This window comes from Salvelinus alpinus, chromosome 17, assembly GCF_045679555.1.
Source record: "Salvelinus alpinus chromosome 17, SLU_Salpinus.1, whole genome shotgun sequence".
NCBI lineage: Eukaryota > Metazoa > Chordata > Actinopteri > Salmoniformes > Salmonidae > Salvelinus > Salvelinus alpinus.
In genome coordinates this window covers 37,954,559-37,982,058 of record NC_092102.1, presented here as the reverse complement: position 1 = coordinate 37,982,058, position 27,500 = coordinate 37,954,559, and the positions used below count along the sequence as shown (strand labels likewise).

Below are 27,500 nucleotides of genomic sequence, written 5' to 3'. Positions count from 1 at the left end.
AGAGGAGAGTAGAGACAGGTGAGGCAGTTGTCTGGTAGACACTCTAAGTTCATCAATCATGTTTGACATGCTGGCGCAAGGCCACGCTACCGTCTGTGCCCTCTGAAACAAAACCACAAATATATTCTAATATTATTCAACTTAAAAATGTATTCAAAAAAGAACAAAACTTTCTAAGTGACAGGCCTCTATGACTTTATTGCACTATTCTCTTTTTTAGGTTACAATAGCAAACAGTGAAGATATAAGCTTAGTGTTTAGTTGAATAGATTTGGATTCATTTGATGATGAAATTATTTAAAAAGTATTAGGACACATTTACCATTATGTAACACATGATACACCGTCATTAAATGCCTGAATTTTAGTACGTATTCTATTCTCCAAGCCATAGAGTTCCATAGAGAAACTCGTCTGGAGTGTAGCAGTCAACTCATGAGAGCCTTCAGAAGCAGAAACCAATTGAAGATGCCAATCGATCACTGTGGTAACACTGGTGTAAAGTCTCTCAGAGCAACTAACCTCTCACTCTTTCACTCTCTCTTTCGCTCTTGCTCTGTCTTTCACATATACTCCCTCTCCTCTTCTCGCTCCTTCTTTTCATCTCTCTCCATTCTCTCTCCCCCTCTTTCTCTCTCTTTCTCCCTCTTTCTGTCTCTCCATTGACTCCAGAGTGTGTGAGACCATATTTAGCTTCTCCTCTCTTCTGGATCATTCTCCCTTTATCTTTTTTATCTTTTTTCTACCTCTTGAAGGACAGAGGTGCAGAAACTCGTGGCAACTCAGATCAGTGTTGTGTCTACTGTTTGATATGGTTAATGAACCAGTACTCTGTCACAACCGGTGATCTTCATTAAATACTGTCTTTGGACTCTGTCACAACCGGTGATCTTCATTATATACTATCTTTGGACTCTGTCACAACCGGTGATCTTCATTATATACTATCTTTGGACTCTGTCACAACCGGTGATCTTCATTATATACTATCTTTGGACTCTGTCACTATCAGGACTCTAAGACCCAGATGTAGACACAGGAGGCAGATAGTATGAGTCTCAGAGTTTATTATAGTTCGAGAGGCAGGCAAAAGGTAAGTCAAGGCAGGCAAAGAGTTCTAATCCAAATCAGTGTCAGGCAGGTACAGGATGGCGGCAGGATCAGGGTCAGGACAGCCAGAAAGGTCAGAACTGGGAAAACTAAGAAAAAGAAAAACTAGAGCGCAGGAAACACAGGAACACGCTAGTAGAACTTGACGGGACAAAACGAACTGGCAACAGACAAACAGAAAACGAGGGTATAAATACACATTAGATAATGGGGACAGATGGGAGATACCTGGTGGGGGGTGGAGACAAGAACAAGACAGATGAAACAGATCAAGGTGTGACAGTCACAACCAGTGATCTTCATTATACACTGTCTTTGGACTCTGTCACAACCAGTGATCTTCATTATACACTATCTTTGGACTCTGTCACAGACACTTAAAAGATCTTAATAAACAATATCTTTGTTTCTTTAATGATCCACTACCCTCATTTATCTGAAATAGACAACAGTCATCTGCTGTTATTTTTGACCATTTATGAAGTTTTGTATCAAGTTGTTGTTTTATATAAGGTTCTTTATAAGTAAGCTTTTTTTGTACGTTTGTCTGTGCGGTAAAAATATGCTTTTTTTGCTTGTGTGTGTGCGCGTGTTTGTAAATTGGATTAGTTGAGAGGGCAGGGTGGGAGGGTAGTCAGTATTCGTATTTGCGGAGGGGGAAGGAGAGTGTGTCTGTTGAACTCGTGAGTACACATATAGTCATAGGTTTTCCTCCCTCTCGTTGCGTGAGCTTATTGTAAGCCCCAGCCTAGTGTGGATTTGAAAAAGATGCCTCTGTTTGCTGTGGGACCGAGCGACAGTCACGCCAACCAACCTCCCACACACAAACTGATTTACGTTTCCCTGCATAGAAGTCCCCGGCCACTAGGAGCGCCACCTCTGGATGAGCGTTTTCCTGTTTGCTTATGGTGGAATACAGCTCATTGAGTGCGGTTTTAGTGCCAGCCTTGGTCTGTGGTGGTATGTAGACAGCTACGAAAAATACAGATGAAAACTCTCTAGGTAGGTAGTGTGTTCTGCAGCTTATCATGAGACTTCCTTAGATATCGTGCACCAGCCATTTACAAATATGCTGTTCTGTCCTACCGATAGAGTGTATAACCTGCCAGCTGTATGTTCTTAATGTCGTCATTTAGCCACGACTCGGTGAAACATAAGATAATACAATTTGTTATGTCCCATTGGTAGAATATATGCTTTCAGTTCGTCCCATTTATTTTCCAGCGATTGAACGTTAGCTAGCAGAACGGAAGGCAAGGGCAGATTAGCCACTCGTCGCCTGATCCTCACAAGGCATCCTGATCTCTTTCCACGAAACCTACGTTTCCTTTTCCAGCGAATCACGGGGATCTGGGCCTGGTTGGGTGTCCGTAGTATATCCCTCGCGTGCGACTCATTGAAGAAGAACTCCTCATCCAGTTTGAGGTGATTAATGGCAGTTCTGATGTCCAGAAGGTCTTTTTGGTCATAAGAGACGGTAGCAGCAACATTATGTACACAGCAAATTACGAACAATGCGAAAAAACTATCAAAATAGCTTGGTTGGTTAAGAGCCAATAAGAAGGGAGCCCTACCCTCCGGCGCCATCTTTACTTTAATAATAACCATGTTTGTATAGTTTATTTATTTATTTACATTTTTTGGTGCCTGTTAATTAAAAGACGAGCTGCAGCGTTTTTAACTAACAGTAGACGATGGAGGGAGTGCTGACTGAGATATGTATACAAAGAGTTCAGTAATCTAGGCAAGAGGAAGTAAAATAATGTACAACTTTAACCAGATCAGTGACTGAAATAAAATACTAGACTTGAGCTATATTTGTTAGCTGATAAAAGCAGGACTGGACATCGTTCTCTACACACAGCTGTAACTGTTGTGTGTCTATGACTCCTATGATAAGATGTATTTGTTGATTAATATGCACTGGCATATTCATTCCCGTGGTAATGCTACTGCACTGTATGATGGTGCTTGTTTTCACAGCTAGGGAATGGGCTGACTCTGATCTGTGTACGGTGGTGTAGTGTGCGGTGGTGTAGTGTACTGTGGTGTAGTGTACTGTGGTGTACTGTGCGGTGGTGTAGTGTACTGTGGTGTACTGTACGGTGGTGTACTGTACAGTGGTGTAGTGTACGGTGGTGTAGTGTACGGTGGTGTAGTGTACGGTGGTGTACTGTACTGTGGTGTACTGTACAGTGGTGTGGTGTAGTGTACGGTGGTGTAGTGTACGGTGGTGTACTGTACTGTGGTGTACTGTACAGTGGTGTAGTGTACGGTGGTGTAGTGTACGGTGGTGTAGTGTACGGTGGTGTACTGTACTGTGGTGTACTGTACAGTGGTGTAGTGTACGGTGGTGTAGTGTACTGTGGTGTAGTGTACTGTGGTGTACTGTGCGGTGGTGTAGTGTACTGTGGTGTACTGTACGGTGGTGTACTGTACAGTGGTGTAGTGTACGGTGGTGTACTGTACTGTGGTGTACTGTACGGTGGTGTAGTGTACGGTGGTGTAGTGTACAGTGGTGTAGTGTACGGTGGTGTAGTGTACGGTGGTGTAGTGTACAGGGGTGTAGTGTACAGTGGTGCAGTGTACGGTGGTGTAGTATACAGTGGTGCAGTGTACGGTGGTGTAGTGTAGTGTACTACGGTGTACTGTATGGTGGTGTAGTGTACGGTGGTGTATTGTAGTGTACTGTGGTGTACTGTACGGTGGTGTACTGTACGGTGGTGTAGGTTACGGTGGGGTAGGTTACGGTGGGGTAGGTTATGGTGGTGTAGGTTACTGTGGTGTAATGTACGGTGGTGTAGGTTACGGTGGTGTAGGTTATGGTGGTGTAGGTTACTGTGGTGTAGGTTATAGTGGTGTAGGTTACGGTGGTGTAGGTTCCGGTGGTGTAGGTTCCGGTGGTGTACTGTACGGTGGTGTAGGTTACAGTGGTGTAGGTTACGGTGGTGTAGGTTACTGTGGTGTAATGTACGGTGGTGTAGGTTACGGTGGTGTAGGTTACGGTGGGGTAGGTTACTGTGGTGTAATGTACGGTGGTGTAGGTTACGGTGGTGTAGGTTACGGTGGTGTAGGTTACGGTGGTGTACTGTACGGTGGTGTAGGTTACGGTGGTGTAGGTTATGGTGGTGTAGGTTACTGTGGTGTAGGTTATAGTGGTGTAGGTTACGGTGGTGTTGGTTACGGTGGTGTAGGTTACGGTGGTGTACTGTACGGTGGTGTAGGTTACAGTTGTGTACTCTACGGTGGTGTAGTATACAGTGGTGCAGTGTACGGTGGTGTAGTGTACAGTGGTGTAGTGTAGTGTACTGTGGTGTACTGTACGGTGGTGTAGTGTACGGTGGTGTAGTGTAGTGTACTACGGTGTACTGTATGGTGGTGTAGTGTACGGTGGTGTATTGTAGTGTACTGTGGTGTACTGTACGGTGGTGTACTGTACGGTGGTGTAGGTTACGGTGGGGTAGGTTACGGTGGGGTAGGTTATGGTGGTGTAGGTTGCTGTGGTGTAATGTACGGTGGTGTAGGTTACGGTGGTGTAGGTTATGGTGGTGTAGGTTACTGTGGTGTAGGTTATAGTGGTGTAGGTTACGGTGGTGTAGGTTACGGTGGTGTAGGTTACGGTGGTGTACTGTACGGTGGTGTAGGTTACAGTGGTGTAGGTTATGGTGGTGTAGGTTACTGTGGTGTAATGTACGGTGGTGTAGGTTACGGTGGTGTAGGTTACGGTGGGGTAGGTTACTGTGGTGTAATGTACGGTGGTGTAGGTTACGGTGGTGTAGGTTACGGTGGTGTAGGTTACGGTGGTGTACTGTACGGTGGTGTAGGTTACGGTGGTGTAGGTTATGGTGGTGTAGGTTACTGTGGTGTAGGTTATAGTGGTGTAGGTTACGGTGGTGTAGGTTACGGTGGTGTAGGTTACGGTGGTGTACTGTACGGTGGTGTAGGTTACAGTTGTGTACTGTACGGTGGTGTAGGTTACAGTGGTGTACTGTACAGTGGTGTAGGTTATGGTAGTGTACTGTACGGTGGTGTAGGTTACAGTGGTATAGGTTACGGTGGTGTAGGTTACGGTGGTGTAGGTTACGGTGGTGTACTGTACGGTGGTGTAGGTTACCGGGGTGTAGGTTATAGTGGTGTACTGTACGGTGGTGTACTGTACGGTGGTGTAGGTTACGGTGGTGTACTGTACGGTGGTGTAGGTTACGGTGGTGTAGGTTATGGTGGTGTACTGTACGGTGGTGTAGGTTACAGTGGTGTACTGTACGGTAGTGTAGTGTACTGTGGTGTAGGTTACGGTGGTGTAGGTTACAGTGGTGTAGGTTACGGTGGTGTAGGTTACGGTGGTGTACTGTACGGTGGTGTAGGTTAAAGTGGTGTAGGTTACGGTGGTGTAGGTTACGGTGGTGTACTGTACGGTGGTGTAGGTTACAGTGGTGTAGGTTACGGTGGTGTAGGTTACGGTGGTGTAGGTTACGGTGGTGTAGGTTATGGTGGTGTACTGTATGGTGGTGTAGGTTACGGTGGTGTACTGTACGGTGGTGTAGGTTACGGTGGTGTAGGTTACGGTGGTGTAGGTTACGGTGGTGTACTGTACGGTGGTGTACTGTACAGTGTTGTAGATTACGGTGGTGTACTGTACAGTGGTGTAGTGTACAGTGGTGTAGTGTACGGTGGTGTAGGTTACGGTGGTGTAGGTTACGGTGGTGTATGTTACGTTGGTGTACTGTACGGTGGTGTACTGTACTGCCATTTAGCGTCTCGTACCCCCGTGTGTTGAGCAGTTAGCTGTTTTGTTGTGACACCTCTCACGGTGAGAGTTACAGGAAGGTGTTAAATCTCTATCACAGACACATACTCGGAGATACGGACACACATACACACAAAAACACACACGGCGAGAGCTCAAGGAAGGTGTTACATTTTAGTGGTGGTCGTTCCTTAGTCCCCAGGTAGTCATCAGTATCACCACGGTGCCATTTGATGCTGTTCAAACCGGGACTGGCTCTTCTCTGTTCTGAGAAACACAGGAGGACGATGAGGAAAGGGGAAGGAGAGGTAGAGGAGGAGACGTAGGAGGGAAAGATGTAGAAGGAGGATGACTAGATATTGTGACGAGAACAGGGAAGGACGGGAGTTTCCTTCATGGTTTAAACCAAGGCCCGTTGCCTCATTTCCTGTCAGCCAATGGGTCCCCATAGTGTGGGACCAGTGAAATAAGTGCTGTATGTGGTGGAGTTCAGTTCCTTATAGTTGGCCAGACACTTATTTTTTACCAGAAAGCCCAAGGAGAATCGGGTTCAGACAGGATTTGAAATGGGAGATTTCGGCCCCTTTTTTTCCATTTTCACCTAACATGACATACCCAAATCGAACTGCCTGTAGCTCAGGCCCTGAAGCAAGGATATGCATTTTCTTGGTACCATTTGAAAGAAAACACTTTGAAGTTTGTGGAAATGTGAAAGGAATGTAGGAGAATATAACACATTAGAACTGGTAAAAGATAATACAAAGAAAAAACATTAAAAAATCATCTTTGAAATGCAATAGAAAGGCCATAATGTATTATTCCAGCCCAGGTGCAATTTAGATAATTGGCCACTAGATGGCAGCAGTGTATGTGCAAAGTTTTAGTCTGATCCAATGAACCATTGCAATTCTGTTCAAAATTTGTATCAAGACTGCCCAAATGTGCCTAATTTGTTTATTAATAACTTTTCATGTTCAAAACTGTGCACTCTCCTCAAACAATAGCATGGTATTCTTTCACAGTAAAAGCTACTGTAAATTTGACAGGGCAGTTAGATGAACAAGAATTTAAGCTTTCTGCCAATATCGGATATGTCTATGTCCTGGGAAATGTTCTTGTTACTTACAACCTCATGCTAATCGCATTAGCCTACGTTAGCTCAACCATCCAGCAGGGGACTCACCAATCCTGAAGACATTTTAAGAACTGCATGTACAGTATTTTGGTATTTTTTGTATTTCTAGAAAGTGGGTCTTTATATGTACATTTGGTATCTTATTCAACTGTACTGAAATGCAGGTTAATATGCCACAACTACAGAGTCGATCATATACTTTTGAGTCGATTTTTACATGACCATAGCACTCTAAACCCACATAGAATTGATGAGGTAATTCCTGAGACAAATCTTTTGACGTCTGAGTGACAAGTCATCACACCGAGCTCCTCAAGTGCCCTGTTTGTTCAAGCGGCCAATCCAGGCTTATTCTACCCAACACCAACCCCCCTCAAACAATTGACTCTCTGTTTAGTTATCTATTCCCTGACCCTCACCTCCTCACCCTTCACTCCCCTGCCTGCCTCTTTGCCTTCCTCTGTCCATCCCTCCTTCCCTGTTCTTAAACCTCACTCACTCCCTCCATCCCTTGATCCATTCTCCCTCCCCTCCCTCCTCTCCCTCACCTCATTCCTCCATCTGATTCTCCGACAGAGGTAATGAGATGTTTCATTATTTGCATTTCACAGCTTTTAATATTCTGAGAATTTAGGCTAAGCCCCGGGTCATCAGTGAGGGAGATACCAGGGGAACCAAGCCTTGCCGAGGGGCCTGGGAGAGACTAAATAGACCAGAAACACTGCAGAGAGAGGGAGAATGAGAGCGGGATGAGAGAAAGAGAGGAAGGTAGAGGGAGAGATACCCTTATTGAATAAAGGGCACTGACACAAATTTGACATTTACGTCATTTAGCAGACTCTTATCCAAAGTGCCAAACAGGAGAAGTTAGGGTTAAGTGCATTGCTCAATGGCACATCAACAGATTTTTCACCTAGTCAGTTTGGGGATTCAAACCAGCAGCCTTTGGTTACTGGCCCAACGCTTTTAACCGCTAGGCTACCTGCCACCCCCACAGAGAATTTATAGGGGGTTAGATTCATAGAGATATCCAGTAGGAACCATGCTATATACCAGAGAGTCACACACTGTGATCAAACAAACCATGCAGTCATTAACAGGAGGGAATATTTCATTCATAGGTTTCATGTTTCAAGTGTTAATGTCACATGCACAAGTACAGTGAAAAACCTTTCTTGCAAACGCAAATTCATATTCCAGTACAGATATATATGAAGTATTAACACCATATTCCAGTACAGATATATATGTAGTATTAACACCACATTCCAGTACAGATATATATGTAGTATTAACACCATATTCCAGTACAGATATATATGTAGTATTAACACCATATTCCAGTACAGATATATATGTAGTATTAACACCATATTCCAGTACAGATATATATGAAGTATTAACACCACATTCCAGTACAGATATATATGTAGTATTAACACCACATTCCAGTACAGATATATATGTAGTATTAACACCACATTCCAGTACAGATATATATGTAGTATTAACACCATATTCCAGTACAGATATATATGAAGTATTAACACCATATTCCAGTACAGATATATATGTAGTATTAACACCATATTCCAGTACAGATATATATGTAGTATTAACACCATATTCCAGTACAGATATATATGTAGTATTAACACCATATTCCAGTACAGATATATATGTAGTATTAACACCACATTCCAGTACAGATATATATGTAGTATTAACACCATATTCCAGTACAGATATATATGTAGTATTAACACCACATTCCAGTACAGATATATATGTAGTATTAACACCACATTCCAGTACAGATATATATGTAGTATTAACACCACATTCCAGTACAGATATATATGTAGTATTAACACCATATTCCAGTACAGATATATATGTAGTATTAACACCACATTCCAGTACAGATATATATGTAGTATTAACACCACATTCCAGTACAGATATATATGTAGTATTAACACCATATTCCAGTACAGATATATATGAAGTATTAACACCATATTCCAGTACAGATATATATGTAGTATTAACACCATATTCCAGTACAGATATATATGTAGTATTAACACCATATTCCAGTACAGATATATATGTAGTATTAACACCATATTCCAGTACAGATATATATGTAGTATTAACACCACATTCCAGTACAGATATATATGTAGTATTAACACCACATTCCAGTACAGATATATATGTAGTATTAACACCACATTCCAGTACAGATATATATGTAGTATTAACACCACATTCCAGTACAGATATATATGTAGTATTAACACCACATTCCAGTACAGATATATATGTAGTATTAACACCACATTCCAGTACAGATATATATGTAGTATTAACACCACATTCCAGTACAGATATATATGTAGTATTAACACCACATTCCAGTACAGATATATATGAAGTATTAACACCATATTCCAGTACAGATATATATGTAGTATTAACACCATATTCCAGTACAGATATATATGTAGTATTAACACCACATTCCAGTACAGATATATATGTAGTATTAACACCATATTCCAGTACAGATATATATGTAGTATTAACACCATATTCCAGTACAGATATATATGTAGTATTAACACCATATTCCAGTACAGATATATATGAAGTATTAACACCATATTCCAGTACAGATATATATGTAGTATTAACACCATATTCCAGTACAGATATATATGTAGTATTAACACCATATTCCAGTACAGATATATATGTAGTATTAACAACATAGCAGTGTCAGCCTTGGTGAACTCTGACAGACAAAATATGGTTCTGAAAGAGGTTTTGTCCCCTGGACATTGGTAAGACAGAGTCTGTATGAGTCTGTATTGGTACATTATTCATTATGTCTGTAAACATACAGTAGTTTTATCCATCAGCTATGACTAAGCTCACTTAGCCTTTAGCTAACAACGTACGGACGCTGTTAACGAAACAAAGTTGGCACTGTAGCGCCCTGAGCCAACGTCTGCCCCTGAGCATGTCTCTGGTCAGATCATAGAGCTTAGCTACTACCAAAGTGAGTTCACCCTGGGTATTCTGACTAGCTGTCACACTGAGTATTTGGACTAGCTATAATGATATCCCTGTGGTGTCCAGGGTGCAGGCAGGGTACTGGGCAAGGTAAGTAGTTGAGGTGAGGTAAGGTAAGCTCTACCTGGCACACATCCGTCGCCTTGTGATACAATGTTCACATGCAGTACACACTATGTTCTCTATAGCAGTGTTTCCCAACTCCAGTCCTCCAGTATCTCCAACAGCACACATTGTTATTGTAGCCCCGGGCAAGCACACCTGATTCAACTTGTCAACTAATCATCAAGCTCTCAATGACTCTCTGGGGTCACTAAAGATCCCATATCACTTATCATAAGAGTAGGAGGGTTAACCCTGGTGTCCTGGCTAAATTCCCAATCTGACCCTCATTCAGTACCACCATGGATCTATACCTCAACAACTACACATTCAGTACCACCATGGATCTATACCTCAACAACTACACATTCAGTACCACCATGGATCTATACCTCAACAACTACACATTCAGTACCACCATGGATCTATACCTCAACAACTACACATTCAGTACCACCATGGATCTATACCTCAACAACTACACATTCAGTACCACCATGGATCTATACCTCAACAACTACACATTCAGTACCACCATGGATCTATACCTCAACAACTACACATTCAGTACCACCATGGATCTATACCTCAACAACTACACATTCAGTACCACCATGGCTCTATACCTCAACAACTACACATTCAGTACCACCATGGCTTTATACCTCAACAACTACACATACAGGTACAGGTACATATGATGCATGTCATGCGTGCACACTCTTGCACAGACAAATGCACACGGACACGCACATACACACAGACACACATGGACGCCTCTACACAAACACACACACCTTCACCTATCCTCCTCACACCTTTCTTCCCTCTCCTTCGGCTTATCCCAGCTGATCCAAGTGGTGAACACTTTCACCTTGGAGTTGGGGAGTGGCCCGGGCTTTAGAAGAGAGATGGAGAGGGATTGGAGGAGAGGTGGAGAGGAGACTTTAAGACGCCTTGGATAAGCCTGCTGGATCCGCTTTCGTCCACTTTCGTCACTCCATGGTAAGACTGTCCTCTCTGGTCCTGGGATACCAGGACCAGAGCCAGAACTTTGGATCAAACATATGGACGGGGATGGGGTAAGAGGTAAGGACGGGGACAGGGACTGGTACAGGGGACAGGGACAGACGGGCAGACGGACAGACGGACAGACGAACAGACGGACAGACGGACAGACGGACAGACGGACAGACAGACAGACAGACAGGCAGACAGACAGACAGACAGACAGACAGACAGACAGACAGACAAAGGGACAGACATAGAGTGGGAGTGAGTACATACAGCCATGTACAAGTTGCCTGACGGACAGTCCTGATGCACAACACAAGAGATAACACTGCATCTATTCATTGATTATGGTTTTCTTTTGTTGTTTCTGTCGCCAAACCTTCTCTGCCTCGCTTCCCATGTGTGTGCATGTGTGTATGTTTCTACTGTGTGTGTGTGTGTGTGGGGGGGGGGGGGGGGGGGCCTTATTTTAGCCTGTGCCTGTTTAGTTGACGGGCTGCCACCCCATCGCGGAGCCAGAGCAGCTCTGTAGGATTGGGGATTAACTCCAGGATAATGGCCTTTCTGTAGGATTGGGGATTAACCCCAGGATAATGGTCTTGATGCCCAGTTGACTGGAAGGAAAGCTGTTTAAAAAATATTGTCTGCCTCTGAGTCAAACTGGCAGAGGCACGTTTTAGAGGCTCTCTCTGTTTCCCTCCCTCGCTCTCTTTTTCCCTCTCTCTCTTTCTACCTCTCTCTCTGTCTCCCTCTTTCTCTCTCTCTCTCTCTCTCTTTCTACCTCTCTCTGTCTCCCTCTTTCTCTGTCTCCCTCTCTCTCTTTTCCTACCTCTCTCTGTCTCCCCCTTTCTCTGTCTCCCTCTCTCTCTTTCTACCTCTCTCTGTCTCCCTCTTTCTCTGTCTCCCTCTCTCTCTTTCTACCTCTTTCTCGCTCTGTCCCTTCATGTCTCTTCATTTCTCTTTCTCTACGTCTCTCGATGTCTCTATCTCTAACTCCTCCCTCTCTCTCTCGCCCTCTTTCTCTCCATCTCTCTGCCTTTCCTTTCCTCTCCTCTCATATCTACTTCCTCTCAGGTCAAGATGTTGTCCTTGCTTAGAGCGACAACAAAAAAAAGAGAAGAGAAAGGAAGGAGCTCCATTCCCTCTCTCCATCACCCGTCTCTCTGTCTCTTGTCCTTAGTTGTCAGGTTTGGACCTAAAGTACCTGGGGTGTGACGCGATCAGGGTAGTTGGGATGTGTGTACAGTAATGTATGTGTGTGTTGTGATTGGTAGTTGGTGTGGGTGTGTGTGCAGGGAAGCGGTAATGTGTGTGTGGCTTGAGGATGGTAGTCACTTCTGGTTTGGGCTCTGTAAGGGTGACAGAGACTTAAAGCTCTGCTGGTATGCTTTACTGAGAGCCCCTGAGTGCTTTGTCTCTCTCTCCTCTCTCTCTGTTTAACTCTCTATTTCTCTCCCTCTCTTTTACACACACACAAAAAACACACACACACACACAAAAACACACACTGTCACTACATGGTGTAGGGGACACAAAATGATTCTCTCTGTCTCTCTCCCTCCCTCCCTCTCTCTCTCTCTCTGTCTCTCTTTCTTTCTCTCTGTCTCTCTCTCTCTGTCTCTCTGTCTCTCTCTCTCCCTCCCTCTCTCTCTCTCTCTCTCTCTCTCTCTCTCTCTCTCTCTCTCTCTCTCTCTCTCTCTCTCTCTCTCTCTCTCTCTCTCTCTCTCTCTCTCTCTCTCTCTCTCTCTCTCTCCCACTTTCTCTCTCCCGCTCCCCCCCTCTCTCTGTCTCTCTGTTTCTCTCGCTCTCCCCCCTCGCCCCTCTCTCTCTACATATAGCAGATTATTTTTAATGTTATTCATCTTGTGTTATTTCAGATTGATTGAGAAACATTTTCTTTAGTTCTCTAAGACGACCCGGTTCAGCTCTGTTGAATTCTCAGGAGAAGTCAAGGACTATGTACACTGAAGTGTATTGCACCCTGATAAGGCTGTAATGCTATATAAAACAAAGCAGAACTTTCCTACCCAACTTTCACAGCACATACATCCAATTCATTCTTGGAGTATTCCAAGAGAGGCTGAATACCTTTCTCTTTTGCTCATTCCCCTTGGTTGGATGATTGTTTTTAGCGCAGTAGTCCTTTGCAATGGACTGTACTATTCTCAATATTCTCCTAATGGTTCACGTTAATTACCACTACTTAAAAGCAGCCAATTAGGCAAATGATCCACAGAGTTCAGAGGTCGAAAGACAGCTCACTCCATTAAAGTAATTTTTTCCCTCCCTCTCGCTCCCTCTCTCCTCTCCCCTCTCTCTTTCTCTCTCTCAATTCACTTCCAATGGATATATTGGCATGGGAAACATATGTTTACATTGTCAAAGCAAGTGAAATAGATAATAAACAAAAGTGAAATAAACAATTAAACAGTGAACAACACTACACTCACAAAAGTTTCAAAGGAAAAGAGACATTTTAAATGTCATATTATGTCTATATACAGTGTTGTAACAATGTGCAAATAGTTAAAGTACAAAAGGGAAAAAAAATAAACATATATATGGGTTGTATTTACAATGGTGTTTGTTCTTCACTGGTTGCCCTTTTCTTGTGGCAACAGGTCACATATCTTGATGCTGTGATTGCACACTGTGGTATTTCACCCAATAGATATGGGAGTTTATCAATATTGGATTTGTCTTCGAATTCTTTGTGGGTCTGTGTAATCTGAGGGAAATATGTGTCTCTAATATGGTCATACATTTGGCAGGAGGTTAGGAAGTGCAGCACCATTTCCACCTCATTTTGTGGGCAGTGTGCACTTCTCTTGAGAGCCAGGTGGCCTTTCTCAATAGCAAGGCTATGCTCACTGAATCTGTACATCGTCAAATATTTCCTTAATTTTGTGTCAGTCACTGTGGTCAGGTATTCTGCCACTGTGTACTCTCTGTTTAGGGCCAAATAGCATTCTAGTTTGCTCAGTTTTTTGGTTAATTCTTTCCAATGTGTCAAGTAATTATCTTTTTGTTTTCTCATGATTTGTTTGGGTCTAATTGTGTTGCTTAGGACCAACTTGCTTTGGGGACTTTTCTCCAGGTTAATATCTCTGTAGGTGATGGCTTTGTTATGGATAGTTTGGCAATCACTTGGTTGGTGGTTGTAGGTGGTTGTAGAACTGAATGTCTCTTTTCAGGATTTGGATTTGGATTAGTAGTTATAGGACTAATTCTGTTCTGCATGCATTATTTGGTGTTTTACCTTGTACACAGAAGACATTTTTGCAGAATTCTGCATATAGAGTCTCAATTTGATGTTTGTCCCATTTTGTGAATTCTTGGTTCTTGAGCTGAGCCCAGACCTCACAACCATAAAGGGCAATGGGTTCTTTAACTGACTATTTTTATGTCAAATTTTATGTTCCTTTTGATAGCATAGAATGCCCTTCTTGCCTTGTCTCTCAGCTCGTTCACAGCTTTGTGGAAGTTACCTGTGGCTCTGATGTTTAGGCCGAGGTATGTATCGTTTTTTGTGTCCTCTAGGGCAACAGTATCTAGATGGAATTTGAATTTGTGTCCTGGTCCTGGTCATGGCTTTTTTGGAACACCATTATTTTTGTCTTACTGAGATTTACTGTCAGGGCCCAGGTCTGACAGAATCTGTGCAGAAGATCTAGGTGCTGCTGTAGACCCTCCTTGGTTGGTGACAGAAGCACCAGATCATCAGCAAACAGTAGACATTTGACTTCAGATTCTAGTAGGGTGAGGCCGGGTGCTGCAGACTGTTCTAGTGCTCTCGCCAATTCGTTGATATATATGTTGAAGAGGGTGGGGCTCAAGCTGTGAAATGTTCTTTCTTTTTTTGCCAATTTCAAATCAAACTGTAGACCTTACCGTGAAATGCTGACTTCCAAACCCTTAACCAACAAAGCAATTCAAGAAAGAGTTTAGTTCAAAGTTTAGTTTAATTTTAGTTCAAAAATTATAAAAAGTAACACAATAAAATAACAATAATGAGGCTATATACAGGGGGGTACCGGTACCGAGTCAATGTGCGGGGGTACAGGTTAGTTGAGGTCATTTGTTTATGTAGGTAGGGGTAATGTGACTATGCATAGATAATAATCAGTGAGTAACAGCAGTGTGAAAACAAATGGGGGGGGGTCAATGTAAATTGTCCGTGTGGCCATTTGATTAATTGTTCAGCAGTCTTATGGCTTGGGGGTAGAAGCTGTTAAGGGGCCTTGCCGTGCGGTAGCAGAGAGAACAGTCTATGACTTGGGTGACTGGAGTCTTTGACAATTTTTTGGGCCTTCCTCTGAAACCGCGTAGTATATAGGTCCTGGATGGCAGCAAGCTTGGCTCCAGTGATGTACTGGGCCGTACGCAGTACCCTCTGTAGCGCCTTACTGTCAGATGCCGAGCAGTTACCATACCAGGTGGTGATTAAACCAGTCAGGATGCTCTCGATGGTGCAGCTGTAGAGCTTTTTGAGGATCTGGGGACCCATGACAAATCTTTTCAGTCTCCTGAGGGGGAAAAGGTGTTGTCGTGCCCTCTTCATGACTGTATTGGTGTGTTTGGACCATGATAGTTTGTTGATGTGGGACACCAAGGAACTTGAAACTTTCAACCCGCTCCACTACAGCCCTGTCGATGTTAATGGGGACCTGTTTGGCCCGCCTTCTCCTGTAGTCCACGATCAGCCCCTTTGTCTTGCTCACATTGAGGGAGAGGTTGTTGTCCTGGCACCACACTGACAGGTCTCTGACCTCCTCCCTATAAGCTGTCTCATCATTGTCGGTAATTCACTGTTGTGTCGTCAGCAAACTTAATGATGATGTTGGAGTCGTGTTTGGCCACGCAGCCGTGGCCAAACAGGGAGTACAGAAGGGGACTAAGCACTAACCGCACACTTGTTGTTTCTGTACATGGATTTCATAATGTCGTTTGTTTTTCCCCCAACACCGCTTTCCATAAATTTGTATAGCAGACCCTCAAGCATGAGAAGACTTTGCCTTTGTTCTGGTTGGTTTGTTTGTTAATTAGGGTGTGCATGGTAAATATGTGGTCTGTTGTGATGTAATTGGTTAAAAAGCCAATTTGACATTTGGATTGGTGTGATCAGTCCGTGGTTCCAAATATTGGGGAAAATGCCAGAGCTGAGGATGATGTTAAAGAGTTTAAGTATAGCCAATTGGAATTTGTGGTCTGTATATTTCAGAATTTCATTGAGGATACCATCAACACCACAGGCCTTTTTGGGTTGAAGGGTTTGTATTTTCTCCTGTAGTTCATTCAATGTACCGTCTCTCTCTCTCTGCCAAACTCTCTCTCGGTCTCTCTCTGTTTTCTAGGTCTACTGAAGCGCTAAATCTCATTAGTGTTCCCTCTATCTCTATCTCGATCTCCCTACGTCTCTCTGCAAGATGTTGTTTTATCCTCCAGCCACACGTTGTTTTCTTTCAATTTGAAGCGTAAATTAACATGTCGCTGTAACCCCCCCCCCCATACCCACACACTCCCCCACCCCAGTCTCCAGCATGTTGTTGTGTGTGATTGGGTTATACTCCCTATAATCTAAAGCCCTTAACTTACCAGCCAACAGAATGTGTGTCTACTTTATAAACATGATGAAAACTGTATGTACCATCATTACAAAGTCCATGGTCTTGATCTTTATTTAACTACATTTGACATTTGAGTCATTTAGCAGACGTTCTTATCCAGAGTGACTTACAGTTCATTCATCTTAAGATATCTAGTTGGGTCAACCACATATCACGGTCAACCACATATCACGGTCAACCACATATCACGGTCAACCACATATCACGGTCAACCACATATCACGGTCAACCACATATCACAGTCAACCACATTTCACGGTCAACCACATTTCACGGTCAACCACATGTCACGGTCAACCACATATCACGGTCAACCACATATCACAGTCAACCACATTTCACGGTCAACCACATTTCACGGTCAACCACATATCACAGTCAACCACATATCACGGTCAACCACATATCACGGTCAACCACATTTCACGGTCAACCACATGTCACGGTCAACCACATGTCACGGTCAACCACATGTCACGGTCAACCACATATCACGGTCAACCACATATCACGGTCAACCACATATCACAGTCACTGTACACGTTTCCTTAATAAAGTAGCTATCAGCAAAGTCAGAGCTGGGGGGGTGGTGCCAAAGCCTCGAATCTCCTTGGGTAAGCTTGGCACACCTGTATCTGTGCAGATCCTGATCCTCTCAAGCTTTGTCAGGTTGGATGGGGAGCGTCGCTGCACAGCTGTTTTCAGGTCTCTCCAGAGATGTTAGATCGGGTTCAAGTCCGGGCTCTGTTTGGGCCACTCAAGGACATTCAGGGACTTGTCCCGAAACCAGTTCTATGTTCTCTTAGCTGTGTGCTTAGGGTGTTTTCCTGTTGGAAGGTGAACCTTCGCCCCAGTCTGAGGTCCTGAGCACTCTGGAGCAGGTTTTCATCAAGGATCTCTCTGTACTTTGCTCCATTCATCTTTCCATCGAACCTGACTAGTTTTGGCAACTCCAAGCTGGCTGCAGAGATGGTTGTCCTTCTAGAAGGTTCTCCCATCTCCACAGAGGAAACCTGGGGCTCTGTCAGAGTGACCATCAGGTTCTTGGTCACCTCCCTGACCATGGCCCTTCATCCCCGATGGCTCAGTTTGGCTGGGTGGCCAGCTCTAGGAAGGGTCTTGGTGGTTCCAAATGTCTTCCATTTCAGAATGATGGTGACCACTGTGTACTTGGGGACCTTCAATGCTGCAGAAATGTTCTGGTACCCTTTCCCAGATCTGTGCCTCGACACAATCCTGTCTCAGAGCTCTATGGACAATTACTTTGACCTCATGGCTTGGTTTTTGCTCTGACATCCACTGTCAACTGTGGGACTTTATATAGACAGGTGTGTGCCTTTCCAAATCATGTTCAATCAATTTAATTTACTACAGGTGGACTCCAATCAAGTTGTAGAAACATCTCAAGGATGATCAATGGGAACAGGATGCACCTGAGCTCAATGTTGAGTCTCATTGCAAAGGGTCTGAATACTTATGTAAATAAGTTATTTCATTTTTATTTATTTTTTAATTTGCACACACATACAAAAAAAAATTTCTTTCGCTTTGTCATTATGGGGTATTGTGTGTAGATTGATGGGGGAGGGGGGAATTATTTAATACATTTTAGAATAAGGCTATAACATAACAAAATTTGAAAAAAGGGAAGTGATCTGAACACCTACCGAATGAACTGTATTTCACATAATACACAGGTTACATGGGTCTTCTCAGTGTTATAAGGTGATATTGTATTACAGGATAAACACATGTCCATTTAAAGTAGAGTGAAAAGAACCACATTCAGGGTGAGGGTCAGAATATCATCTTAATGGCAGAAATGTACCGGTAGGTCTCTGCTCTGCTCTCTAGATTTTTCAAAGTGCAGAGATTGGCCAATCCTTTATGCAGCTTGATAATATGCTAGAAAGCCTTGGTGAAAGGGGGAGAGGAGGAGATGGAGGAGAGGATGAAAGGAGGAAGGATGACAGGAATAATTGTGTCCTTAAAAGCTGTGGGGTTTGTGTTGGGAGGTGAGAGGTGAGGTGTTTCAACGCCTCCATCAGCCCAAGGGAGGTTAGATGTCACATAGATGTTTGACAAGTGAATGAGAGGAGAAGAAACTAGCCTACATCAAAACATGCTTTTAGACAGACTGAGGTACAATGTCATTTTACATTGAAGCAAGTCTCTCCTCAGCCAATGTGAGTTTACATTGAAGCAAGTTTCTCCTCAGCCAATGTGATTTTACATTGAAGCAAGTTTCTCCCAAGCCAATGTGATTTTCCATTGAACCAAGTTTCTCCTCAGCCAATGTGATTTTTCATTGAAGCAAGTTTCTCCTCAGCCAATGTAAGTACAGACTTTTTGACAAACCAAACCAAACTAAAAACCCTGCTGACAAGGCAACAGTCAGATGTGTGTGTAAGGCAACAGTCAGGTGTGTGTGAGGCAACAGTCAGGTGTGTGTGAGGCAACAGTCAGATCTGTGTGTGAGGCAACAGTCCGTTGTTTGTGAGGCAACAGTCAGGTGTGTGTGAGGCAACAGTCAGGTGTGTGTGAGGCAACAGTCCGTTGTTTGTGAGGCAACAGTCAGGTGTGTGTGAGGCAACAGTCAGGTGTGTGTGAGGCAACAGTCAGGTGTTTGTGAGGCAACAGTCAGGTGTGTGTGAGGCAACAGTCAGGTGTTTGTGAGGCAACAGTCAGGTGTGTGTGAGGCAACAGTCAGGTGTGTGTGAGGCAACAGTCAGGTGTGTGTGAGGCAACAGTCAGGTGTGTGTGAGGCAACAGTCAGATCTGTGTGTGAGGCAACAGTCCGTTGTTTGTGAGGCAACAGTCAGGTGTTTGTGAGGCAACAGTCAGGTGTGTGTGAGGCAACAGTCAGGTGTGTGTGAGGCAACAGTCAGGTGTGTGTGAGGCAACAGTCAGGTGTGTGTGAGGCAACAGTCAGGTGTTTGTGAGGCAACAGTCAGGTGTGTGTGAGGCAACAGTCAGGTGTTTGTGAGGCAACAGTCAGGTGTTTGTGAGGCAACAGTCAGGTGTGTGTGAGGCAACAGTCAGGTGTGTGTGAGGCAACAGTCAGGTGTGTGTGAGGCAACAGTCAGGTGTGTGTGAGGCAACAGTCAGGTGTGTGTGAGGCAACAGTCAGGTGTTTGTGAGGCAACAGTCAGTTGGAAGACATCCAGAACCGTTTTAGACGGAAATCCGCTTCATTGCTTGTCACCGTCAATCAGCCCAACCCCCATCCACCTAGCGCGCGCACACACACACACACACACACACACACACACACACACACACACACACACACACACACACACACACACACACACACACACACACACACACACACACACACACACACACACACACACACACACACACACACACACACACACACACAGGCTTGTCACTCAGCTATGGCCTGTGTTCGTCGACTAGAGGTGTGTCTGTTTGAGTGGATATAGAAGACACACAGGATTGATGTGATCTTACAAGCCATCAGGTTGAGCACAGCTTTCTCAAACATGACCTGAAGTGTGCCGGCCCCGAGCAAATGCTGCTGTCACCTCGGCCAACCATGGCTGTCGTCTCCCTTAACAGCCAATGAGTGGTGACAGCCGCTGCGTTTCCAAAACAAATCAGGGCTGCGCATGGTAACACTACGCGTCCCGCCAATTCAGCACTCACCAAGACGAGAGCAAGAGCGTAAAACACTAATGCTCTGACTAATGTGTGTGTGTGTGTGTGTGTGTGTGTGTGTGTGTGTGTGTGTGTGTGTGTGTGTGTGTGTGTGTGTGTGTGTGTGTGTGTGTGTGTGTGTGTGTGTGTGTGTGTGTGTGTGTGTGTGTGTGTGTGTGTGTGTGTGTGTGTTGACCTGCGTGTTGTGTTGGCATTTGTGTCTGCGAGTGCAGTTTACATAGCTGTTTTCTTTCAATTTGAAGCGTAATTTAACATGTCTCTGTAACCCCCCCCCCCCCACACACACACACTCCCCCACCCCAGTCTCCAGCATGTTGTTGTGCGCGATTGGGTTATACTTCCTATAATGTAAACCACTTAACTTCCTACCCAGCAAAATGTTTGTCTTGTGTTTTGAGGGGAGCCTTTGTCTCTTGTGTTTGTGTGTGCGCACGCGTGTGTGTGCGTGTGCATGTTGTGTGTGTGTGTTACTCTTCATTAACCAGTTTGCACTGTCTGTAAGTGCATCAGCATGGCAATGCACTCCTCTCCCTTTGTTCTCTTCAATCCTCTCTCTCCTCCTCCCCTTCCTCTCTCCTCTCTCTCCCTCCCTCTTTCTCTCTCCTCCTCTCTCTTCCTCCCTCCTCCTTTCTCTCTCTCCAGTGTGTGTTCCGTCTGTCTTTAACCTGTGAATAGTCAAAGGGAACACAGGGCTCTATCGACTTCTCATCTAATCCTTACCTATTGATTACCACCCTAGTAGGAAGGTCTTCCATACCCATAAAGAGGTATTTCCTAGTAACAAAGGGCATTAACTGAATGAAATGATATACAGCACATACACAGTAAAGCAGTTCCGCTTAGATCTCTGTTTTGTTGAAGAGTTGTGTGTAATCACTGTAGGTCAGTTACTGGGGTGATGGGGAGGAAAGAAGCCCCATGGTGGAGCTAGTATAGCCTGTTCACCCCATAGAGAAACCAGGACTGGCGTGCTCACACACACACACACACACACACACACACACACACACACACACACACACACACACACACACACACACACACACACACACACACACACACACACACACACACACACACACACACACACACACACACACACACACACAGCCTCTGGTCTTTTTTAAACTAGTTTTTCTATTGATGTTGTTTGTACATCAGGAGCATTATTATAATATCCAGTATTTATCATGGTCCTCTGCTTAAGGGGAAGATACAGAACTAGTTTTAGGAGCGTTATTTTCGCTAGCTGTTTTTTTTGTGTGTTGCTTTGAATCGGGTATTTCGAGGCAATTCAGGGCATGTATTATGCTTTGTGATTATTAGTAATAATGATAAATTGGCCATCAGCATTGCTCATCTCATACTTCCAAGCTCTGTCAATGTGCTACTGTAACATTCTGGGAAACTGTACTGGATGGTGGACTGCTCATAACCTCCCTCATAACCTCCCTCCTTCCCATTCTCCCTCCCAGTCAGCTAACCCAATGAAAGATTAACACTAAACTTTCTCTCCCTCCTTCCCTCTCTCCCCCTCAGACTGTCCAGGAGAGGCTAACAGGTCAGCTAACCCAATGAACAGCAACAGGAAAGAGGACATGGAGATTTCGTCCCACTACCGGCAGCTCCTGCGGGAGCTCAACGAGCAGCGGCAGCATGGCATTCTGTGTGACGCCTGTGTCATTGTGGAGGGGAAGATCTTCAAGGCCCACAAGAACGTCCTCCTGGGATCTTCACGTTACTTCAAGACCCTCTACTGCCAGGTGGGTGGAGGGGAATACACAGGTCTGGGGAGAGGTTTGAGTCCGTTGGTGCTGGAGGACTGGACGTTGGCCTAAATCCCAGATCACATCTCAGTGCTGCTGTCCCATTTGCTTGCTCTATAGGGGCTTAATTGATGATTGGTTGATTGAAAAATGTATTATCCTCATTTAATTTAAAGCACTTTGGAGTTTGTGAAGAACACTTTGTACAGTAAGGAAAGAGTAAATCATTAATACCGTTATTATTCATCATTCAGGTGAAGAAAGGGGCGGAGACACATCACCAAACAACCGTCACTCACCTGGACATCGTCACAGCGACAGGCTTCAAAGCCATCCTGGACTTCATGTACTCTGCCCACCTGGCGCTGACCAGTAAAAACGTCATTGAGGTGATGTCAGCTGCCAGTTACTTACAGATGACCGACATCGTCCAGGCCTGCCACGGCTTCATCAAGGCCGCGCTGGACATCAGTATCCGCTCCGAGCTGGCCGACGAACTGGTCGACTTCGAGATGGGGGCTGTCGCGGCCGCTGGGATATGTGGGGGAGGTATAGGGGGAGGTGGGGGAGGTATAGGGGGAGAAAGAGGAGGAGGAGGGTTAGGAGGGGCGGCGTCAGAAGCCCTGGTGTCCATCATATCAGGAGGAAGCTCCTCGCCATGGCTGGAGAGGCGTACGAGTCCGGCCAACTCTTCTGGTGACTCAGCCATCGCCAGCTGCCATGAGGGTAGTGGCAGTACGTACGGTAAAGAGGACCAGGAGACACCCAAGAGCCATGAGAGCCAGGAAGACGGTGGCCACGACTCCCAGCACGCCTGGCCACACGACTACCGCCCCGTCACTGTCAAAGAAGAACAAGTCTCACCCTCCTCCACTTCTCACCCCCGGGAGAGGCTCAGAGTGGGTGCAGGGGTACAGGGGGTGCAGGGGGGAGGAGGGTTGGGGGGAGGAGGTGACAGGGCATGGCAGCCCTCTGGGTCGGGGAGGAGGAAGAACAGGAAGAACAAGGACACAGTCAGACATATTACCCAGCAGACCGAGCTGGACAGAGACAGCAGGCCGGGCTCTCCGCTGCCCCCTGTGATGGGCGTGACTCGTTGGAGCTACAATGGACAGGACATCCCAGGTAGGAGACACTTACCCTGGGTTCCTGGGTACAGGACAAGGGAGGGCAGAATGTGCTATGCTTTGGTTGTATCTACTTAACACATATTTGATAACATGATTATCTTATATCATTTGGAAAGGTAAAAGCACATTTCCATATTTGGATAGTACATATGAATTGTCTTACATAACAAACCTCTTCCCTGTGTGTGTGTGTGTGTGTGTGTGTGTGTGTGTGTGTGTGTGTGTGTGTGTGTGTGTGTGTGTGTGTGTGTGTGTGTGTGTGTGTGTGTGTGTGTGTGTGTGTGTGTGTGTGCGTGCGTGCGTGCGTGCGTGCGTGCGTGCGTGCGTGCGTGCGTGCGTGCGTGCGTGCGTGCGTGCGTGCGTGCGTGCGTGCGTGCGTGTGTGGATAGGTAGATCATTAAGTGGTTATAAAGTGAGGGGAAGCTAATCCTGGGTGCATTAAGGGAGTTGGCTGTGAAATGGGCACACGCATGGTAGCAGCTAAAGAAAACAGGATAATTGCATTGACCCGAGTCTGCGCACGGATTATCCATGCGTCCTCGCCATCTAGACTCCTCCCCCTCTCTCTGGGGTTTAGGGAAGGACCTCTCTGAAGAGGGCGTGAGGAAGGGGAGGGAGAGGGATGATGAGAGGGGGAGAGAGGAAGGAGGGAGAGTCGGGTGAGGTGGAGAAGGGGGGAAGGGAGGGAGGGAGGGAGGGAGGGAGGGAGGGAGGGAGGGAGGGAGGGAGGGAGGGAGGGAGGGATTCATATAGGCTTAATATTCGTTTACCTACTTAACTCTAAATTGTCTTGAAGTCTGGGACACATAATGATCTTTGGCACAACGGACAAGTAAAGCAAACTAACACGCACGCACGCACGCACGCACGCACGCACGCACGCACGCACGCACGCACGCACGCACGCACGCACGCACGCACACACACACACACACACACACACACACACACACACACACACACACACACACACACACACACACACACACACACACACACACACACACACACACACACACACACACACACACACACACACACACACACACAGACAGACAGACACACAGTTTTGGTTGAACCATAGTAGGTTTACAGGGTTGGCATTACCCAGGAAACGTTCTCTCAGCCTTGACTAAAGGTTACAGGAAATCTCTTGTTGCCGGTGATGTATTTTGGCAGAGTTTGGCACTAGTGCAGCCAAACACTGGCATTTACCTATCAGTGGTATTTTGCCTATCCCATTTTGTGAAAGGTTTTCAGTACAGTAGATCAGGCTGTCAGTAACTGAAATGCTGTTTCCCCTGGCAGAGCTGTTCTTTAGGTTTGTGAGAGTACTGGTTTAGTTGAAATCTTGTGTGCAGTAATGGGGTGTTGTCTTTCAGGGGATTGAAAGTATTGGTATTGTGTCGTCTGACCATGGGGTTTTTGCAGTGTGGGTTTAGTGGGCGTATAATTGGTAGGATAGTGTGTTTGAGGATGGGGTTTGGGGTTGTTTGTTTGTGTGTGTGTGTGTGTGGGTGTGTGTGTGTGTGTGTCTGTTTGTGGAGACACGCTCCTGTCCCGTTGGTTTCTGTGACGTCTTCTGGTAAGGATAAGAGGGAGAAGGGCACCTCCACTCTGAGATTAGCTTAATTGCTTCATTCTTTATTGATGGAATAATGCCTAAACACTCTCTCCCCCTCTCTCTCTCTCTTTCTCTCTCCCCTTCTCTCCCTCTCTCTGTCTGTGTGTCTGTCTGTCTCTCTTTCCCCTCCTCCTTTTTAATAATGCATCTCCGTAGACACTAGCTCTTCCCCAGGCTGAGCTGTTTTAAGATGCCTCCTCTGAGTGGATGTTTGAGTGGAATAGAAATGCCCTCAGACACATAGAGTTAAAACTATATTTTGGTATTTGCTTCATTAGTCCATTGTTGATACAGTCCCGAAATGTTTTGCATGTCAGCAATCAAGTTTTCAAGATGTATCATTTTCGAAATACAGAAATCTGGCCCATATTATGCAAAACGCATCTATATTTTGAAAGTTACATGTCCTGAAAACTTGATTGGTGACATGCAAAACATTTTGAGACTATATCAGCAATACACTACTGGTGCCTCCAAACAGTAGTGACAGTGCCTTGACATGGGAATATATATGTTTTAGCTATGTAGTAACTATGCTATGCAGTAACTATGCTATGCAGTAACTATGCTATGCAGTAACTATGCTATGTAGTAACTATGCTATGCAGTAACTATGTTATGTAGTAACTATGCTATGCAGTAATTATGCTATGCAGTAACATAACTATGCATAACAGTTACATAACTATGCTATGCAGTAACTATGCTATGTAGTAACTATGCTATGTAGTAACTATGCTATGCAGTAACTATGCTATGTAGTAACTATGCTATGTAGTAACTATGCTATGTAGTAACTATGCTATGCAGTAACTATGCTATGCAGTAACTATGCTATGCAGTAACTATGCTATGTAGTAACTATGCTATGCAGTAACTATGATATGCAGTAACTAGGCTATGCAGTAACAATCCTATGCAGTAACTATGCTATGCAGTAACTATCCTATGCAGTAACTATGCTATGCAGTAACTATGCTATGCAGTAACTATGCTATGCAGTAACTATGCTATGCAGTAACTATGCTATGCAGTAACTATGCTATGCAGTAACTATGCTATGTAGTAATTATGCTATGCAGTAACATAACGATGCATAACAGTTACATAACTATGCTATGCAGTAACTATGCTATGCAGTAACTATGCTATGCAGTAATTATGCTATGCAGTAACATAACTATGCATAACAGTTACATAACTATGCTATGCAGTAGCTATGCTATGTAGTAACTATGCTATGTAGTAACTATGCTATGCAGTAACTATGCTATGCAATAACTATGCTATGCAGTAACTATGCTATGCATAACTATGCTATGCAGTAACTATGCTATGCAGTAACTATGCTATGCAGTAACTATGCTATGCAGTAACTATGCTATGTAGTAACTATGCTATGCAGTAACTATGCTATGTAGTAACTATGCTATGCAGTAACTATGCTATGCAGTAACTATGCTATGCAGTAACTATGCTATGCAGTAACTATGCTATGCAGTAACTATGTTATGTAGTAACTATGCTATGTAGTAACTATGCTATGCAGTAACTATGCTATGCAGTAACTATGCTATGCAGTAACTATCCTATGCAGTAACTATGCTATGCAGTAACTATCCTATGCAGTAACTATGCTATGCAGTAACTATGCTATGCAGTAACTATGCTATGCAGTAACATAACTATGCATAACAGTTACATAACTATGCTATGCAGTAACTATGCTATGCAGTAACTATGCTATGCAATAACTATGCTATGCAGTAACTATGCTATGCAGTAATTATGCTATGCAGTAACATAACTATGCATAACAGTTACATAACTATGCTATGCAGTAACTATGCTATGCAGTAACTATGCTATGCAGTAACTATGCTATGCAGTAACTATCCTATGCAGTAACTATGCTATGCAGTAACTATGCTATGCAGTAACTATGCTATGCAGTAACTATGCTATGCAGTAACTATGCTATGCAGTAACATAACTATGCATAACAGTTACATAACTATGCTATGCAGTAACTATGCTATGCAGTAACTATGCTATGCAATAACTATGCTATGCAGTAACTATGCTATGCAGTAATTATGCTATGCACTAACATAACTATGCATAACAGTTACACAACTATGCTATGCAGTAACTATGCTATGCAGTAACTATGCTATGCAATAACTATGCTATGCAGTAACTATGCTATGCAGTAACTATGCTATGCAGTAATTATGCTATGCAGTAACATAACTATGCATAACAGTTACATAACTATCCTATGCAGTAACTATGCTATGCAGTAACTATGCTATGCAGTAACTATGCTATGCAGTAACTATGCTATGCAGTAACTATGCTATGCAGTAACATAACTATGCATAACAGTTACATAACTATGCTATGCAGTAACTATGCTATGCAGTAACTATGCTATGCAATAACTATGCTATGCAGTAACTATGCTATGCAGTAATTAT

The 27,500-nt window shown here is 44.3% G+C and overlaps 1 protein-coding gene across 2 annotated transcripts in view; it reads left to right on the top strand.

The window, feature by feature from the left end:
* LOC139542908 (zinc finger and BTB domain-containing protein 46-like) overlaps positions 1-27,500 on the top strand; it is a 166,832-nt gene that overhangs the window by 30,381 nt on the left and 108,951 nt on the right. For both annotated transcript variants that reach the window (XR_011668569.1, XM_071348879.1), the window contains exons 2-3: positions 22,040-22,263; positions 22,521-23,391. Coding sequence is in view for 1 of the 2 variants with exons in the window: in XM_071348879.1 (XP_071204980.1) it covers positions 22,075-22,263; positions 22,521-23,391 (1,060 nt within the window). In the remaining variant the exon portion in view is untranslated. The remainder of the gene's footprint in view (positions 1-22,039; positions 22,264-22,520; positions 23,392-27,500) is intronic.